The 20,969-nt window shown below is 34.5% G+C and overlaps 1 protein-coding gene across 7 annotated transcripts in view; it reads right to left on the reverse strand.

The window, feature by feature from the left end:
• LOC128246730 (rap1 GTPase-activating protein 1-like) overlaps positions 1-20,969 on the reverse strand; it is a 171,996-nt gene that overhangs the window by 81,362 nt on the left and 69,665 nt on the right. The window contains exons 1-2 of one of the 7 annotated variants that reach the window (XM_052965121.1): positions 10,983-11,023; positions 8,765-9,118 (exon numbers count right to left, since the gene is read on the reverse strand). The exons of 5 other annotated variants lie outside the window; for them this stretch is intronic. In XM_052965121.1, the coding sequence (XP_052821081.1) occupies positions 8,765-8,829 (65 nt within the window). In that variant the 5' untranslated portion in view covers positions 8,830-9,118; positions 10,983-11,023. Of the gene's footprint in view, positions 1-8,764; positions 9,119-10,982; positions 11,024-16,252; positions 16,683-20,969 lie in introns of those variants that run through there. One more of the 7 variants, XM_052965120.1, reaches the window with a different exon arrangement.

The raw sequence follows: 20,969 nt of genomic DNA on the forward strand, positions 1-20,969 counted from the left end.
ACTCAAGTATTAAAGCCTGAGTTAAAAGCCTTGCTTTAGGTGAATGTATTGTCTTTGGAAACTTGTGTACCAAGTTTCATTTTGAATTGCTTGAACAGCTTTTTCAGCTAAAATTATAAACTTTTTAGCATTGCAAACATAGCCAAAAAAAGACTAAGTTCCAAAATATATGGAACATCTACAATGTTGCCTGAACTAGGCACTGTCATTAATGCAATACTGAATTGGTGTGACCTTTATGTGTGACCTTGACCTTTGAGTTCTCTTCACATTGTCTAAGTTTTTGAACTCTTAATCAACAAAAAAACCTTCACAAAGCAGGAATGGATCCAAAATAAAATCACCAGAACCAGTCTCAGCACCCAAGAATACAATTATACCAGAGATTCTTTTTTCTCACACTTCCTTGAGGACTTAAGTCACAGGAAAATGGTAATAGACAAACAAAATGAAGGACAACAGCTTAAATCAGCAGCAGAGAAGGTATTTGGTATTCTAGTCCATAAGGAAAATAGTCTGAACAATATCCTTAAAATTCAAGACATGGTGGAATCATTCTATGTCTGTATGCAAGCAATCAAATACAGAAATGTAACCTTAAAACATGTTTTACAGTCTGTAAATGACATCATTTCTACAACCATATAATTTAGGGTAATAATTTAGGCATACTCTAGAACGCCCAGCTTACAAATCAATTTTAGTTTCCCCTAATTGCAAGGGCTCAAATCTTGAAATCAGGAATTTTTTACTGCTTGTTTGCCTTGGACCATAATGGCTGTTTTAATTTTTGGTCAGTTACAAGGTCAAGGTTTCATGAGCAATGTTATTAGCCTTTTTTTGGATAACATTATCTAGAAATATTTCTTCCCCCTAACTGCAAGAGCTTAAATCTTGAAATCAGGAATAATAAAATATGTAATGCTATGGGGTATTCAATCTCCAAGTATACTGTCAAGGAAGGCCTTCCGACTCATACAAAAGTCATACAGTCGAACCTCACTATGTCGACTTCGGATAAGTTGACTTTCCGGTTATGTCGACTTTTTTTCCGGTCCCTATCTAATTCCTTCTAATATTCTATATAAAATAAATCTGTTTGTGTCGATTTTTTTATCTCGACTTTTTCGCTATGTCGACCACGTTTTTCAGTCCCAGTGGTCGGATTTCACACATTTCCTATGTTCTTTAAGTCGAACTGTAGATCGAGATGTAGGTGTGAAAATATTCATGATGGTTTGCGGCATATCGCAAAATACCGGGCGTGTCAATATAACAAACTGTCATAATTGGGGGATACAAAAATGTAAGTGGTAAGTGCGAATAATTAAAGTTGTTTGTTTGTGTATTTAATTAAAGAGACATTTATTGCTCAAGCTCTTTGGTATTGTATAAAACATGAACATTTTATTGATTAGATATCAATCCCTAATGGGAACAGAAAGAATAACTTCAAAATGTCAAATGTTAGTTCCACTGCTCTGGTCGACCATTTCAGAGGACCCGGTATAAAATCTTACAATGTACAAATGTATGCAATTGTGACTTTATATGTGTTTTATGGGATCCATAAACGTAAAAGGAATTAATTTGGCACAAATAATTCTTCTTTTGTTTCACTTTATTTTTCAATAATAAGTTTGCTGTTTTCACGACGAAAATATTTAACAAGACCGTTCAATAGTGGATGTAAACATCGTACAATCCAACTCAAACGTGTTGGGATTGGTGATATTTTTTGAAATTCGGATGAGTCGACTTTTCGTTATCTCGACTTTTTTCACTAAGTCCCGAAAAAGTCGACATAACAAGGTTCGACTGTATATTATACATATATGGAATCAGGGTTTGAAAATCAGACAAAAAACATAATCAATTATTCATTGATTTCTTAATCAAAATTGATTCACACAAAAAAGGACTATAAAACGGTAGGGTATGCGCTTATTTTATAAGTAGGGTCGGGTAACTGGAACCAACAGTTTTTTCGACTGATGTTGATAAATGACATTTGGATCATTAGGCTAACATTATAGAAGGTGTGAATATCCATATAAAATGTCAACAGTGATCGTTTTATTTCTATACTTCAGTATAGTAAATGTAAAATATCTAAATAAAAAAAAAAAGCCTTTCTAAAGAGTTTTAAAAAGTGATTATTTTGTTATTGTTAGCGATATAATAGTCATAATTGGTTATCGCTAACTTTAGAATGATGCAAACAATCGATTTTTGGCAATATTTCATCATCGATTAACTCTCATAGATTATTCATGCAACCTTTTACCAGGTAAAGCGTTATATTTTCACAACTGTTGGTGTTCATAATGTTTGAAAATAATTCTGTATTCTGTAAATTTTCTTATGTGATGGCGACACCTAGCTTTCTTGGATCTTATGATGCAAGTAAGTGGTTGTAGAAATTGCAGGGAAACTTGAAAGCCACTTTGCATTAAATCATGTCATCAACAGAGTTATTAGCTGTATTATCATTCTGTCTACACTGATATGTACCACACAGATAGTTCAGAAAAGCCATTTTCTGCAGTCATTTTATTGGCAACCCAAGGGGCTTTTAAACGTGTCTGAAATAATTACTACCATGTTGGATTACCAAATAGGTTTCTTAATCTGAAATTTATTAGTTTACAGGACATAATGCAGAGCTCTGGCTACAACTATAAAATTGAAATATCGACCAATCAAATGCACTTATTTATTCACCTCTGTTCTGGTCAGATTAGTTGCCATGGGGACCTTGGTTTTGTTTGAATCCTAAATGCAATGATTTTTTATCCAAAATAATTGCGGAGACCTCTTGTTAATTCTTCAATTTATATGGTTTCTCTGCAATATGTCTAGCTTTAGTGTTTGGACATGGACAGAAATCAGCGTAGATAACAAGACCTTTGCATCTTGCATGATCTTATGTCAGGGAAAAAATTTGGCCACAAGTACACTGTAATTACTGCCTTTGGAAGGCATCAACAATAATTTAGTTACAACTAAAAGTTTCCCAATGCCACAAATTGGGGATTTTAATATGGGCAATCAGAAATTATATCCAATTAATTAAGAGTTAAGATAAAGTAGCAGCCTTTATCTTTACTTTTATCAAAAAGAGACGTGTAAATGAAAATACTCTAGTTTAGTATCTTATTAGTTTCCATCAATTCTAACAAAAGTTGTTTGGCAGAAACAATTTTTCTATTTAAAGTAACAGTGATCTTGACCTTGACCCCTCCTCCCCCAAAAGCAATCCCAAGCTAGCTCTTAAAATAAGCTACTTATACACCAACTTTCATTACTATCCATCAATACTAACCATTTTTCTATTTTTAGTAACAGTGACCTTGACCCTGATCCCTCATATACAATCCAAAGCTGGCTCTTACATTAGCTACCTATATACACACCATCTTTAATCACTATCAATCAATTAAGTTATTGGGTATACTCAATTTTCTATTTTTAATAACAGTGACCTGGACCTTGACCCAACCCCTCAAAGGCAATCCCAAACTAGCTCTTTATATAAGCTACCTACACATCAATTTTCATATCTACCCATCAATTCTAATTAAAGTTACTGGGTGGAAACCATTTTTATATATTTAGTAACAGTGACCTTGACCTTTACCCAACCTCCCTCAAAAGCGACCCAACACTAGCTCTTCACATATGCTACCTACAAACCAACTTTCACTACAATCTATCAATGCTAGCTGAAGTTTTTGGGCTGAAACCAATGTTTAACGCCCAAGCCTCATTCAATGAAAACCTGCCATTTAATCTAAAACATATCAAGGGAGATAACTACAATCATACAATAGACTCATGTCAAGAGTAATTTCCCTTGCTTTCACAATTTTTCTATCATTGCATAATGTAATCTCAAAAATAAAATTAAACATAGAAAAAATGTTCTATCTGTTTAAAATGTGCATTTCTTTATATTATTGCCAAACAATACATTAAGGCACTTTTCATGTGGATTAATTTTCACATTTGATACGGAGGAAGAACAGAACAATGGACTTGTTGGACATGTGTTTTTGATGGAAACATGTGCAAGAATATTTATGAGAATCTTGAATTGCTATTCCTATTAAGCACCATTTTTTTTTAAACAAATTTTATGACTGCAAGGTACGCAAGTTATATATAAGTTATCAATCAGACGTCGCGAAAGTTCAGAAAAAGTGTCGGTCATTTGTACAAGTAGCCTCCCATATTTAGTCAGTCTGAAAGAAAATTTGCTGGTCCGACAATTTTTGTTTGAAATCCTTGCTTTTTCAAACCCTTTGTTGCTTATTTTACTTTGTCAAGTAATAACAAGAGCTGTCACAGAATGTGACGAATGCCCCCGAATGTGACATTGACCTACAAAAGGTCAGTACATGAAAAGTTGATCTTGCCTTTACATGTCAAATACATATGGCAAGTTATTTTAAATTGCCTCTGAACATAAAAAAATACCACCCATACTTGACAACCTACACTGTTATGTCCTTATATTCAGAATTCCCTTGTGAATCAACACTTAGTGTATCTTTCACCTTAGAGGTAGGGACATGGGTCTTGCACACGACACGTCGTCTTCGTATGTGGAACACATGTGGCAAGTTATTTTAAAATCTGTCCATACAAGGGAAAGTTACAGCCCGGACACGACAACCTATACTCTATGTCCTTATATGCAGCACTCCATTGTGAATAACCACTAAGTGTGACCTTGACCTTTGAGGTAGGGACACGGGTCTTGCACGCGACACGTCGTCTTGGTATGTGGAACACATGTGGCAAGTTATTTTAAAATCTGTCCATACAAGGGAAAGTTACAGCTCGGACACAACAACCTATACTCTATGTCCTTATATGCAGCACTCCATTGTGAATAAACACTATGTGTGACCTTGACCTTTGAGGCAGGGACACGGGTCTTGCATGCGACACGTCGTCTTGGTATGTGGAACACATGTGGCAAGTTATTTTAAAATCTGTCCATACAAGAGAAAGTTACAGCCCGGACACGACAACCTATACTCTATGTCCTTATATGCAGCACTCCATTGTGAATAACCACTAAGTGTGACCTTGACCTTTGAGGTAGGGACACGGGTCTTGCACACGACACGTCGTCTTGGTATGTGGAACACACGTGGCAAGTTATTTTAAAATCTGTCCATACAAGGGAAAGTTACAGCTCGGACACGACAACCTATACGCGATGTCCTTATATGCAGCACTCCATTGTGAATAAACACTAATTGTGACCTTGACCTTTTAGGTAGGGACACGGGTCTTGCATGTGACACGTCGTCTTGGTATGTGGAACACATGTGGCAAGTTATTTTTAAAATCTGTCCATACAAGGGAAAGTTACAGCTCGGACACGACAGCCTATACTCTATGTCCTTATATGCAGCACTCCATTGTGAATAAACACTATGTGTGACCTTGACCTTTGAGGCAGGGACAAGGGTCTTGCATGCGACACGTCGTCTTGGTATGTGGAACACATTTGGCAAGTTATTTTAAAATCTGTCCATACAAGGGAAAGTTACAGCCCGGACACGACAACCTATACTCTATGTCCTTATATGCAGCACTCCATTGTGAATAAACACTAAGTGTGACCTTGACCTTTGAGGTAGGGACACGGGTCTTGCAGGTGACACGTCGTATTGGTATGTGGAACACATGTGGCAAGTTATTTTAAAATCTGTCCATACAAGAGAAAGTTACAGCCCGAACACGACAACCTATACTCTATGTCCTTATATGCAGCACTCCATTGTGAATAAACACTAATTGTGACCTTGACCTTTGAGGTAGGGACACGGGTCTTGCACACGACACGTCGTCTTGGTATGTGGAACACACGTGGCAAGTTATTTTAAAATCTGTCCATACAAGGGAAAGTTACAGCTCGGACACGACAACCTATACGCGATGTCCTTATATGCAGCACTCCATTGTGAATAAACACTAATTGTGACCTTGACCTTTTAGGTAGGGACACGGGTCTTGCATGTGACACGTCGTCTTGGTATGTGGAACACATGTGGCAAGTTATTTTAAAATCTGTCCATACAAGGGAAAGTTACAGAGCCGGACGGACGGACGGACAGACGGACGGACGGACGGACGGACGGACGGTGCGATTTTAATATGCCCACCTTCGGGGGCATAAAAAGTGATTAAGATATTAACCAAATGCTTTATTTTGCCAATGCTAACGCATTCAAGATAGCATAAATGATGCTGAAATGAATTTCAATCATTTGTGTATTGTTATATCATAGCGAACCTATATACCAAGTTTCATGTGATTATAATACTACACATTTGTGTATTGTTACATCATAGCGAACCTGTGTACCAAGTTTCATGTGATTATAATGCTACACATTTGTGTATTGTCATATCATAGCGAACCTGTGTACCAAGTTTCATGTGAATATAATGCTACACATTTGTGTATTGTCATATCATAGCGAACCTGTGTACCAAGTTTCATGTCATTATAATGAAGCACATTTGTGTATTGTCATATCATAGTGAACTTGTAAACCAAGTTTCATGTGATTTTAATGTTACACATTTGTGTATTGTCATATCATAGTGAACTTGTAAACCAAGTTTCGTGTGATTATAACGCTACACATATGTGTATTGTCATATTATAGCGAACCTACATAACAAGTTTCCTGTGATTACAATGTTACACATTTGTGTATTGTCATATCATAGTGAACTTGTAAACCAAGTTTAATGTGATTATAATGCTACATGTTTGTGTATTGTCATATCATAGCGAACCTATATAACAAGTTTCATGTGATGCTAATGCTATATGTTTGTGTATTGTCATATCAAGGCGAACCTATATAACAAGTTTCGTGTGATTATAATGCTACACATTTGTGTATTGTCATATCATAGCGAACCTATATAACAAGTTTCGTGTGATTATAATGCTTCACATTTGTGTATTGTCATATCATAGCGAACCTATATAACAAGTTTCGTGTGATTATAATGCTACACATTTGTGTATTGTCATATCATAGCGAACCTATATAACAAGTTTCATGTGATTATAATGCTACATGTTTGTGTATTGTGATATGTTAGTAAACATGTGTACCAAGTTTCATGTGATTTTCTTGAAGGTTTTATTTGTTTTCCCAAAAACAAATTGTATGATGACAACAACTCTGACAATGAAATTCAGTTAGAACTAGAACTGTAAGCCAAAGGCTAACGAATACCCCCCAACCCTTCCCTGTCTAGGTTGTTTGCCCTGGCCTTAGTTATGGTATCATTAGAAAGCACAAGGCAATACATTTATTTAGTTTATTTAGAATACCTATTACTGAATCAGGGACTGCCATGGCACTGCAGCAGAGATGAGGGTGAATTTGACAGTCTGTCAACCCAATTTCTGTTTACCCACCCCCACCACCTCCCCCCCACACATGAGTACCAAGGAAATAATACAGGTGCACAAAATCACATATACAAAGGTTCACATCATGGTCATGGATAGCTGAAAGTTTGAGAAAAATATATTGAAAAATGACAAAGGAGTAGGCCACCAAAACGAATATTGTAACAAATTTAAGGCCTGTATGCACCTAACTTCAGGACTTTTGATGGTCTTTTTAAGGACAAAATCAATTAAAGGTCTTTTTAAGGCCATGCAAACATTCTGATTAATACAGGTGCACCAAATCACATATTCAACAGTTCATATCATGGTCATTGACATCTGAAAGTTTGGAAAAGATTTATAGAAAAAATGAGAAAAAATGACCAAGGATTAGGCTAGACAAAGCTGTATAATTTTTGCCTATTTTAACTTATTCAGGGGCCATAATTGGAGACATGATCATGTGATTCCAACCACAATCACAGGGGCAAATGTTCTCACCATGGCTAAAAGTTTGAAAAAGATTCATTCAAAAATGACGAAGGAGTAGGACGAACAAAACTAATTTTACCCAATTTAACTTATTAAGGGGCCACAACTCCACTCAGGATCATGTGACTCCCACCAAATTCATGGAGGCAAAGGTTTACATCATGGCCATTAATATTTGAAAGTTTGAAAAAGATTTGCTCAATAGCTTCAAAGAAGAATCCTGGACAAAGCTAATTTTGCCCAATTTAACTCATTAAGGGGCCACAACTCCACTCAGGATCATGCGACTCTGACCAAATCCACGGAGGCACAGGTTTACATCATGGTCATTAATATTTGAAAGTTTGAAAAAGATTTGTTCAATAACGACAAAGATGAATCCCGGACAAAAAAAAACGGACGGACAGACGGACAGACAGACAGACAGACGGACAGACGGACAGACGGACAACCCGATTCCAGTATACCCCCCCCCCCAAACTTTGTTTTGGGGGGTATAACTACGCTTTTTACTCAGCCATCAATTCCGCACAAGTTGGGCACAGCCTGGCTGCTAAATTCATTTAGTAAAGCAAAATAATAAATAACTGTCTTAGTGTTTGGTGCAAATGTCTCTTTACAAGCCAGCGTGCATGATTATAAACCACATAAAATAATCAACTGAATAATACCAATGAATGAATAATACAGATTTGGCAGTTGTTTTGGTCCAAAACTTTCTATCTGTCCAATATTCCAAATGGCGGCAACATAAGCATAAACACTAAGGCTTTAATGAAAATACCTAGACAAGCTAATCAATTGACAAGATAAAAAAAAAATGACAGTACTTACATTTCCATGCTTTCAATACTTGAGCTACTACGTCCATTGATGGTATATTTTGATTTTGACAACATCTTTTATAACATTACTTAAAATTTAACTATTCGTACACACTGTTTCACTGCTATTCCAATTTCCGATGAATTCTCATATTGCGTTATATACTATAAATCATAACCACAAAATATTATTTTCTCTTTTTGTCCTTTAAATTGTCTAACTTCCAGTGAACACATTGCCGATTGTAATTTGATAATTCTATGTTTAAAGTTTCTCAGAACATCTTAATGATATCTTGTTTGTCACAATTAAATTTATCGATTTAAAGTGATTTCTACTGGAAAACTGAACTGCTTGTTGCATCTGCCACATTTTATGAAAACCTCATAATAATCAGTTATATTTGTAAATTCATTAAACATCTTGTAAGATAATAAAACTTTTAACATAAATCCAAGCTCTAATCCATCTTAATTAAATGTAAATTTACTCCCATAACATTATTATAAGTTCCATTAATGAAATTGAAACAACCTTACGCACAAATAAGTAATCATTGTTAAATCATTTATCTGTCTTACGAAAAAACAGAAGCGCAATGGAATTTAGTCAAACTATATTCCGAGGATGTTCTCATTATAACTATACATATTCCAGACTACCGTTTCCGAAATATCACCAATTCTGATCTAAATTGCAGAAATTACGAAACATCAAAAACATAGTTTTTGCGCATAAACAGACTATTTCTATCACTTTTCAATATTGCAGGAATTGAGATGCATAAAAAACATAGTTTCTGCCAAAATTAATCAAGCTTTATTTCCTGAGTAATTCCATAACTTCAATGTCAGTATTTTCAATAAAAAAATATATTTTTCGCAGATGAACCACTAGATCATAATCATCCTCTGATTCTAAATTTTGGTATCTTAACCAAAAACAAAAGTACTTTGTTTTAAGCAAAACATAAACAAACACTATTTTGTGTATCCTCTGAAACACTAATTTTTCCCCAATGCACGCAACAACTCCATTTTTTTTGGCATTCGACAGAGCATAAATAGCCACATAATTTACTCCACTTGAACCTAAAACACTTCAAGATAAACTTCTAGTTTAAAATCCACTTTGTTTGGTTTAAATTCACTTGATTAATCAGTTGCCATTGTTTTAGAAGCAATGGACGAAAACTCTCAAAAACATCTGGCTTTTTATTCTTTGGTAAATACCTTTTATTCTGAATTCTCAGTTTTTTAAATGAAAAAACACAGACTTTAATTAACTTTTTATAATTCTAGACTTTTATAAAGTTTTTTTTTATTATTTTAACCAAAGATTACTTAACAATTGTTTTCCCTACCTTAAAACACTTTAGATTTTTAAAATTTAAAAAAACTGATTTATAATTTACATTTTTCAGCTGAAGCACGCAACACAGTTTTGTTACAACTCACGAAGCTTATATATGCATTTATATAACAATCAAAATGATAACCTATGATTACATATCATATAATATTTCAGTAAAAAAGAGTCATATCCTTTGTACTTTAAAGACACTGTCCTCATGTTACTTAAGCCAAATTAAAACCATCACATTTACTTAAGTTGCAGATTTAAATTACACGCAAAAACTAAGTTACTGCAAAAAAGCAGTAGCTTTTTATCTTTTATTTTGTCCGAACTTAAACCTGCTTAAATTTCTTCAATTCAGTGAAACTTGAAACTAAGTAGTGGCAGACGTTTCACTGTTTTTGACAAAGTATGTCAATTTAAATGTCCTGTAAGATCAGAATAGATATCAACACGAAAATAACATTTTTATTACCAAATAAAATTTTGACAAATTTTTGTTTGTTTGTCATTTAGCAGTAAAATTTCTATAAACAATCTATTAATGTTGTATGGGAAAGAATTCATACAAATAAACAATATGAACATAACTATAAAAACATCTGACTTGACTTTAAACAGTTTACTCTTGCCTAAGGTTAAGTCATTATTTCTCATTTAATCTTAGGAAGAAATCTGCATGAATTTTACAATCGCTATAATGAAAAACAATGATTTCTGAATAATTATCCAAAAATGAGCAAACAGGCAAGTATTTAATCTTTTTATCTTACCTAGAAGTCATTAAATTTACAGATTACTTCAATTTCACTTAAATAGTACCAACAAATTATGTTAATATATAAAAAAAAATAAAAAATACAAAACTAACCTTTTTTATATTTTCTTAATTGCATCTAATTTATTGTTTATTATATCAGAAGCTTAATTCATGACTTGGAGCAAATTCTCAAAAAAGGCTTTTAAATCCCTCAAAATATGTTTCCAGAAATATAACATCATTTAGACAAGTACAATAGAATGTTTAAATGAAACGACCCGAGAAATGCTTTAAACTTTTATAGCGAGAAGCAAATCAGGTCAAATATTATTAATATCACTTGTTAAATCATATATCTGTCAGATTCATCAACTTTGTTGACACTGTTAATTGGGTATTTTCAATAGGAAATGACATTCTTAACAAGTTACTTATTCATGAAGTTGGGACATATTTAGCGATACTCTAATCGGTAACGTCCACTTGTTGAAACAATCAAAGCCCTTTTGATATAGGAAGTCGGAGAAACTTAAAACTTGACTCATCCAAGGCACTGAGCAAGAAATGAAAGCTAATTTTGTGTTAGAATCAAGTTTGAAGTCATGCCGTTTTCAAGAGGGTCCTCCTCTTCCCCCACCCCACTTACATACCATATACTGATATAATTCAATCTGAAGTTTGTGTAGCAAAAGAATTTTGTTTTAAAAAAATAGTGAGTCTGCATACCATCCATTTTTTAGCCGAAGCATATCCCTGCCCTGTAAACAAAACATATCACTGTAAACACCCTCTTACATCATACCAAATACTCTGCAATAATTGCACATCCGAGAGCGTGCAGAAAGGGAAGGGGGGGAAGGGGGCAGTTGGCATTTTAAAATATGGCCACCCCCACTGACTGTATCATGGCCTGTCCTACCAGCATCCAAGTTGTACAATTACAACAGAAATTTGAAAGCCTCCAAAAGTGTTAATATATCCTCACCATTGTGCGAGGTATGAAGGCGAAGAGAAAAATTTGGAACATTCTCATCCTGGCATTCCAATGAATGTGCCTATCTAAGGGAGATAACTACAATTTTGGAAGTTTTATATGAAATAACAGTTCTCTCCCCTAGTTAACTAATAAGATATTTCTCCTGGAGGGAGACATATTACAGAAATATTACCCTATATAAAAAACCACAAGTTTTATCTTTGGTTGATTTTGCGGTGAAAATTTAGCCATAATGATACCAGGACATGTTAAAACCACAAGTGCATATTTTACTCATCAATGGACAAGCTTGTTATACAATTTCTTGAAGTAGATTAATTTCTTCTATCAATGATAATAGTATACACCTACATTTTGATAGAAAAACAAGATCTGTCCTGTAAGGAATGAATTGCGTGATTGATGTCATTATCAGGGTATGAACGCAGTTGGGCAGGTTAAAGTGTGTGGAGTCCAAATGACACCATGTGTACTTTAACCAGACCAGCTGCATTCATATCCCTGATAATGATATCAATCATGCAATTCATAACTTATGTTTACACCAATAGCTCATTATTTATTTCCAGAATTGTTAATAAATTACATTTTTTTTTTTTTTTTTTTGTCTTTGAACGAGCCATATTTTGTATACCGTATTTTCTCGACTATAAGACGGGGAAATTGGGTCCCGATTTTTACCCCCAAAGTAGGGGACCCGTCTTATATGCGAGTCGATAAAATATTAAAAAAAGATTCAAGTCAAAATCAGTAAAATTTTACATAGGGTATTCGTCTATCCAGTATATCGTCTGCTGATACAAGTATGGGGCAATTAAGTAAACAACAACACGAAATATCTTCACCGCGCGTGCTCTGACGTCACACAGTGTACCGTTATATCTGCATTTTTTCTCATGGCGCGTGTCAGTATAATTAGTTTGACAGATATATCAAATCAATAAATTGGAATCTTAATATGATGTAGGTACCTAACTGTCAATTTGATTAAGCAAACAAATGACAATGCGAATATGAATCCTTTATGTTCGTCGCCAATCAAGGGACAATATTGCCTGAAGCATTATTGCTAAACAAACACCTATTTATGCCGCGGCTTTTCGCAGTTATGTTATTAAAGCCATTTATTTTGCCGAAGAACTTCATTGGTGTCTTCAATAAAAAAAAAACTAAAACAAACATATGTTGTTATTGATTAATTATTACAATTCCGATAAGTAACGACCTGTCCTGCAAACTTATGTACTCATTTTTAACCTACCTCCAAATAGAGAGCTCACAGTTGACTGCCATTTTCTTTGAGGAAAACAAAAACAGTTACCGCGAAAGTCGATAATTGTCCGTTGAGCTTGAACATTTTTACACATTAGGAAGAATTTTAGCATTTTAGATTTGCTTAAAAATTGACCCCGTCTTATAAGCGAGTCGAAACAAAAAGCACCAGATTTCATGGGCAAAGTTAGGGGGCCGTCTTATAAGCGAATCGCCTTATAGTCGAGAAAATACGGTACATATCTGCAAACCAATGATATAAGATTGCTGTTAAAAAATCAAATCCTAGATTTTCATATTTCCATTGGAAGATTAATGTTGTATGGCTTAAACCGTTACTAACGGTTAAAGAAAACAAGAGCACTGCGAAACGGAGCATTATACGCCCGAAGAAGATTCGGCTTGAGGTCTTTAATAAACATTTAGGTTATGCTAGTATACTGCTTACTAGGTGTGAAGTGTTTACAACAAAGGCTTAAACTTCCAATATTGAAACTTTAATGATACTTAAGTTAGCAGTGCTAATAAAAACCTTTGTTCAACAGTATTTTTTTACAACATAGAATAATTGTAAAACAACATACAAACTGGTAAGTAGTTCAATGAAGGATGTACTAATATGGAATCAGATTTTATGAAATAAAATATTTTTATAAAAAAAATAGAATATCTGAAACTTCCTTAGAAAATCTGAGAATACAAGTTTAAAAGTAGCAGGACTTGGAAAGTGCTCACTACACATCCTTTTAATGTAGCAATAATTTGTATAAAGTTATCTAAAAATTGCTTTATTGGTTACAAAGTTGTGGCTAGGACACGTTTTCTAAAAATTCCTTTATTAGTAGTAACACAAAGTTGTGGCCTGGACACGGAATTGCTAACGGAATGCCCCCCAGTGAAATTAGCCTTTGAGGTACGGACCTGGAAAGTATGCTTGACAAATCCTTTTAATGTAGAGATGATTTGTATAAAGTTATTTGAAAATTGCTTTAGTAGTAACCCAGTTATGGCCTGGACATGGAATTGCTAACGTCCCGCCCCCATGGTGATTCTAGTGTTTGAGGTATGGACCTGGAAATTGCGCGCGACACATCCTTTTAATGTAATGATGCTTTGTATAAAGTTATTTGAAAATGACTTTATTAGTGACCAAGTTGTGGCCCGGACACGGATTTGCTAACGCACCCCCATGGTGATTCTAGTCTTTAGGTATGGACCTGGAAATTGCGCGCGACACATCTTTTTAATGTAATGATGCTTTGTATAAAGTTATTTGAAAATGACTTTATTAGTGACCAAGTTGTGGCCCGGACACGGATTTGCTAACGCACCCCCATGGTGATTCTAGTCTTTGAGGTATGGACCTGGAAATTGCGCGCGACACATCCTTTTAATGTAGTGATGATTTGTATAAAGTTATTTGAAAATCACTTTATTAGTTACCAAGTTATGGCCCGGACACGGAATTGCTAATGCCCCCCAGTGAAATTAGCCTTTGAGGTACGGACCTGGAAAGCATGCTTGACAAATCCTTTTAATGTAGAGATGATTTGTATAAAGTTATTTGAAAATTACTTTATTAGTGACCAAGTTGTGGCCTGGACACGGAATTGCTAACGTCCCGCCCCCATGGTGATTCTAGTGTTTGAGGTATGGACCTGGAAATTGCGCGCGACACATCCTTTTAATGTAATGATGCTTTGTATAAAGTTATTTGAAAATGTCTTTATTAGTGACCAAGTTGTGGCCCGGAAACGGATTTGCTAATGCACCCCCATGGTGATTCTAGTCTTTGAGGTATGGACCTGGAAATTGCGCGCGACACATCCTTTTAATGTAGTGATGATTTGTATAAAGTTATTTGAAATTCGCTTTATTAGTTACCAAGTTATGGCCCGGACACGGAATTGCTAACGGACGGACAGACGGACAGACAGACGGACAGACGATGGAGGCCATAACATAATACGACCCTTCGGGCATATAAAAATGCATAAAACGTAATTTCTTGAACTTAAATATAAACATCTGCGATATAATTTTTTGTCAGCAGTCTTATATAACTGGTTTCCATGGATTATCGCAAAAACTGGCTCGTTTCAAGACAAAAAATTAAAAAAAAGTTGAAAAAAGTTGTCAAAACGTTCAATCTGTGAGAGTGCAGCTTTAAGAAAAATGCATTAAACATCAATTTTTTAACTTGAATATAAAAATCTGCGATACTTTTGTCAGCAGTCTTATATAACTGGTCTCCATGCATTTTCGCAAAAAATGGCTCGTTCCAAGACAAAAAATAAAAAAGTTGACAAAATGTTCAATCTGTGAGAGTGCAGCTTTAATAAAGGGAGACAACAAATATTTCCACCAATAAACATAAGAGACTAACACTTGATAAAAAGAGACAACCAATACTTCCACTAATACACATAAGAGAATCACCCTTAATAAAGGGAGACAAACCATATGTCCATTAATAAACATAAGAAACCCAACCTTTACAAAGGGAGACAACACATATTTCCACTAATAATCATAAGAAACCTACCCTCAATAAAGCGAAACAATCAGTACTTCAGCACTTTTTACAAGATTTACACTGATTAAATGGAGGCAACCAGTATATCAGTCACCAAATACATCTTACAAGACTACCACCCCATGATTTAAGGGCGAAAACCAATAATTCAGCCAACAATTTCTTCTCCAAAGATTTACTCACACTGAATAAGGGAGAGACAACAACTTTAGCCAACAAACATAAAAGAGTAACCCAACCTAAAAAAAAAGGAAGACAGCCAATAGGTGTGTACACACCCTGAAAAAGGGAATCAAGTAATACTTCAGCGAACAAACACATCTTAAGAGTTACTAGCCATCAATAAAGGGAGACAATCAATACCCCAGCTAACAATCACATCTGACAGTGACTAGCTTTGAATAAAGAGAGACAACTAATACTTCAGCTAACAAACAGATCTTACAAGAGCTACCAGTCTTAATTAAATGGAAACAACCAATGCTCTAGCTAACAAATACATCTAACAAGAGTTACCCACCAATAAAGAAAGACAACCACTTCAGCATAATATCACAAGGGACAAGAGTTACTCACCCTGCATCTTCATCTTCTGAGTCAGGCTCTGTGCACCAGCACCAGAGACGCTTATTCGACTTCACAGCATCTTTCATAATGTATCGTGCTCCCATGGTGGATATCTACTCTTGAATCACAGTTTCATCACACTTAAATATTCCGAATCTCATTTGCAATGCATTTCATCAGTTTTAATCACACTGTTGCGTTCCAAATCACCCTATTTTATTTTGCTGATCCATTATTTTGATGCTAATTTCGTCTTTCATTCTTTCAAACTCTTATGTTCCGTAGTTCTATGCAAACAACTGTCATAAAATAGCTCTTTGGACAGCTTTTAACCAAGCATGATTTAATTTGTCAGTTTTATTCTCTAACACTGTAATCAATAAAACAAACTTTAAAACTGCTTGCAAAATCACACTTTTATGCACGATTCGCATGTTTATCATTCATATTTCTATTTGCTTGAAAGTCAACATGCTGATCTTAATGAAATTCAACCTCACAATGTTGTTACGGAAAATGTCATTTCCTTAGCACAGGTTTTCCACAAACGAAATCCTTGCTCAATTTCATAGGAACCATTTTTTTTTATTTTTAGTTTGACCAAGAATTAAGTCTTCAATTTTAATGTGATATTACAATTAAAATAACAGAGCCAAAACAATTTAATATAAAATATTCTGCATTTAAAAATACAATAATACTCTCTTAATTTTTTTTTTTTTTTTAATAATTAGCTAGGTCTTAAAGCTGCACTCGCAAAAAATGAACGTTTGACAACTTCATTATTTTTTTCTTGGAAATTCGTGCCAATTTTAGTGTAAATGTCTGAAAACCAGTGATACAAGATTGCTGACAAAAGATCATAAATAATATCACAGTTTTTCTTACTTATGGTTGGTGATTGATTTTTAATTGCAAAAGAAGTTTTCGCAAACAATTTAGATCTGTTCTATTGTGAGTTACCTTAAAAGACTGAATTGAAGGCATTGATACCAAAATCAGCTGATTCTCACAGAGACAAAAACTCAACAAATGTAATAACTGACAATCTTTGAGAGTGCAGCTTTAAAGAATTAAGTTGATGTTATACATAAAAAAGAGTGGCCTTATTGTGAAAAGCTGTGACACATTTTTCTAGAATTTTCTAGGAACAAACTGACAAGTTGACATATTTGTTTTGAAAAATAGAATAAAAATTAAGAATCCGTATATTTCCCCAAAGAATCTTTTCTCTGGAAAAATTCTAGACTTGGAGTCATATTCAATATCTGTTTAATTGCATACAAGAAACTTGTTGTTAACTAACTGAAATGTAATTCTGTCTAGCCAGAATTTCTGTAGAAACTGTTTGAAAATGCATTAATAAAGTAAAATAAGTACATTTTGACAAGAAAATCAATGTTACCAAAATGTTATCAAAAGTAACCGCTATTCATTTTATCTTTAATCATTCTAAGCTTTGTTTTATGAATTTTAAACAGTGACCTCGACATTTAAAATAAAACTATTGAATTTTAAATAATTCTTCATCAAAAACATGATCTCTTCTGTCAGCATTGTTTATGGTAGAATCATACTTCAGATTTCTAACAAATTGTCTGCTACACATTTTATAATGTTGAATAAGTAGTTATAGATAGTGTCTATTTTTGGTCTTTTAAACAATCATCTGTTTAGAAGACCAGAAGTAAATGCTAACAATAGAAGTGTTTGGCGCTAAATGTCCTTTTAATACTAATAATATAAGAAATAGATAATGTTTATTTTTTGTCTTCTAAACAATCATCTGTTTAGAAAGCAGAAGTTTATGCTAACAAGCTTAATGTTTTGCGCTAAATGTCTCTATAATACACTTTTTTTTGCCAAACTGCACATGCAATAATCTAAACAAATCACAACAAAACCCAATTAATTACTAAATGGAACTTTGGCAGTTATTTTGTAGAAATCCTGAACAATCTAATCAGAATCTATCCAGCAATTCCATTAGCAGAGACACATGTCAAAACAATAAACACCATTAGAATGAAATTACTCTTTTTATTTGAATGTTTATTTTAATTGCACAAGATTTATCCCATGTTAAGAAGCTAAGATTGTTATGTTGATATTATTCCATGTCCTAGTATATTTGGAATCATTACAAATTATAAACAGAATATCACCTTTGTTTTAAACAAGATTGTCTTCTACTCAAATTTACTTACACTTTTTTTACATTTTTTTTTAATCCAAACCAACAAAACTTAAAATAAAAGCATCAAGCTGTTTCCCTGATAGCATACAGTCTGACTTGTTTTTTACTTCAATTCCCAGAACAATAGCAATCTAGCAGAAGGAATCAACATTAAACTCAATACATTAAAACTCTTCAACAAATACTGTGGTTGCACTGACATGCTGATTCCAGCAAGTATTGGCAATCTCCATGCAGTTGTTACTTCCCTTTGCTAGGGAGCATAGTAACAACTCAGCCATCACCACACCACATGATGATGGGCAAAATCATGTGACCACATTCAAAAATCTTAAGGAGATTGTAACATTGGGTGAATTTATAACTGAATATACATGAAACAAGTGAAACATCATCTAAGCGCAGCTTTATCAGAAATATGTGGTCTTGCTGTTTTGTCGGAAATATGTGGTCTGTATCGCGGCTTTGTCAGAAATTTGTTGCAGATTGATTTAATCAAGGTGTTTAAAAAACAAGAGGGCCCTGAAGTCCCTGAATCGCTCACCTGATCCAATAAAGGTCATCAACAATAACATTCTGATCAAGTTCCATGAACATATGGTCATAAATGTGGCCTCTAGAGTGTTAAAATACTTTTCCTATTATTTGACCTGGTGACCTAGTTTTTGATGCACATGACCCAGTTTTAAACTTGACTTAAAGATTATTAATATAAGCATTCTGACCAACTTTCATGAAGATACAGTCATAAATGAGACCTCTAGAGTGTTAACAAGATTTGCCTTCAATTTGACCTGGTGACCACACATGACCCAGAATGGACCTTGACCAAGTGAGTATTAATATTAACAATCTGACCAAGTTTCCTGAAGATACAGTCATAAATGTGACCTCTATGGTGTTAAGAAGCTTTTCCTTTAATTTGACCTGGTGACCAAGTTTTTAACCCCAGATGACCCAATATCGACCTCATCCAAGATTTTATTGAGGGTAACATTCTGACCAAGTTTCATTAAGATAGTGCCCAAATTGTGACCTCTAGGGTGTCAGTCAAATTGTTGACAATGGACGATGACGACAGACGACGACGGACGACGGACACAGGGCGATCACAATAGCTCACCTTGAGCACTTCGTGCTCAGATGAGCTAAAAATGCAGTGGTAAATTAATGGCTGCACAAAGTTGTCCAGAAAATGAAGACAATCATTTAAAACTTTATTTACGTTCCACTCAGACTATTGACTGTGACCTTGACCTTTGATCAATTGACACACAACCCCAAATAGGGGTCACCACTGAAGCTTCATGGTAGTAGGACACATAGTTCTCAGTTATTGTGTGGACACAGTAGGTCACACTGTTCTCATTTAATGTGCAGACAAAGTTTTCATAATACTATTGACCATGATCTCGACCTTTGACCTACTGACCTAAAAAACAGTAAGGGTCATCTACTGACCAAGGGCAACCTTACAATTAAAGTTTTATGGTCTTTTGTCAAACTGTCCTCTAGCTATCGGGTTTACATGACTTGGTTTTACTGACAGACCAACAAGCAGACATTATCAACACATGTGCAACCTTTTCTCCAAAGGATAATAAAACACAGCTCTTTGATATTCCTGAACACAATGCATTTGCAAAGATTTAATCCCTGGAGGCATGCTAATATCGAATTTCATTGAAATTTTCTAAAGTTGGAAAAATCATGATTAAAACTATTAAGGATTTCAAAAAAAACCTGTGCAACTTGTTTATTTGGTAGAATGCTGGAAATGCTACGATACATTTGAGAGACTTATCAAACACATTGATTTCATGAAACTGCCATTTTCAATTAACTTTTGAATTTTCTATTTTCTCTGATCAAGAGAACTCGCTTCAGGTTAATGATGTGATTAAATCTAACAAGTCTTTTTCAATGCAGATAAAAGTCGTATATCGAATCTGCGTCTATTTTTGTCAGTTAGCTACAAATTTGCGTGACATATTCAAAATAGACAATTATACTTTTTTTTTTTTTTTTTTTGGCTATTTGAAATGACATTTATACATTTTAAGACTATTGATGTTACAACTCTTAAAGATCAGTAACAATATCCTTCAGTGTTCAGCCGACATGTCTGGGATGTCAATAATCAGGGATCGCCAGACAGATTCACATTTAACCATTCAGAAGAGCTCTTACACAGCAGTTTACAACTGCCAAATTTCCAGTGTGTGTATACCACGTGATTGATTGTGTCATAAATGCTATGTCAGAAGGCAATATTTTGCTCTAAATGATGACTTTAAACAAAGATAATTTAACAATTTCCTCACCATTTCAAATGAAACATAGCGCAGTCTACACCACTTACAAAGTCCCACCTTCGGTCTTTTACCAGAGTATGACTGAGAGTTTAGTTTCTGAAAACACTTCGACAAACCCTTCACAAAACAGCCGTATGATGGTGCACTGTTGAAACATTAGTTTGGAAGCAGGTTTGTCGAAGTGTTTGAGTAAAGTAACCACCTAATAAAACTC

This window comes from Mya arenaria, chromosome 9 (genome assembly GCF_026914265.1).
Source record: "Mya arenaria isolate MELC-2E11 chromosome 9, ASM2691426v1".
Lineage (NCBI taxonomy): Eukaryota > Metazoa > Mollusca > Bivalvia > Myida > Myidae > Mya > Mya arenaria.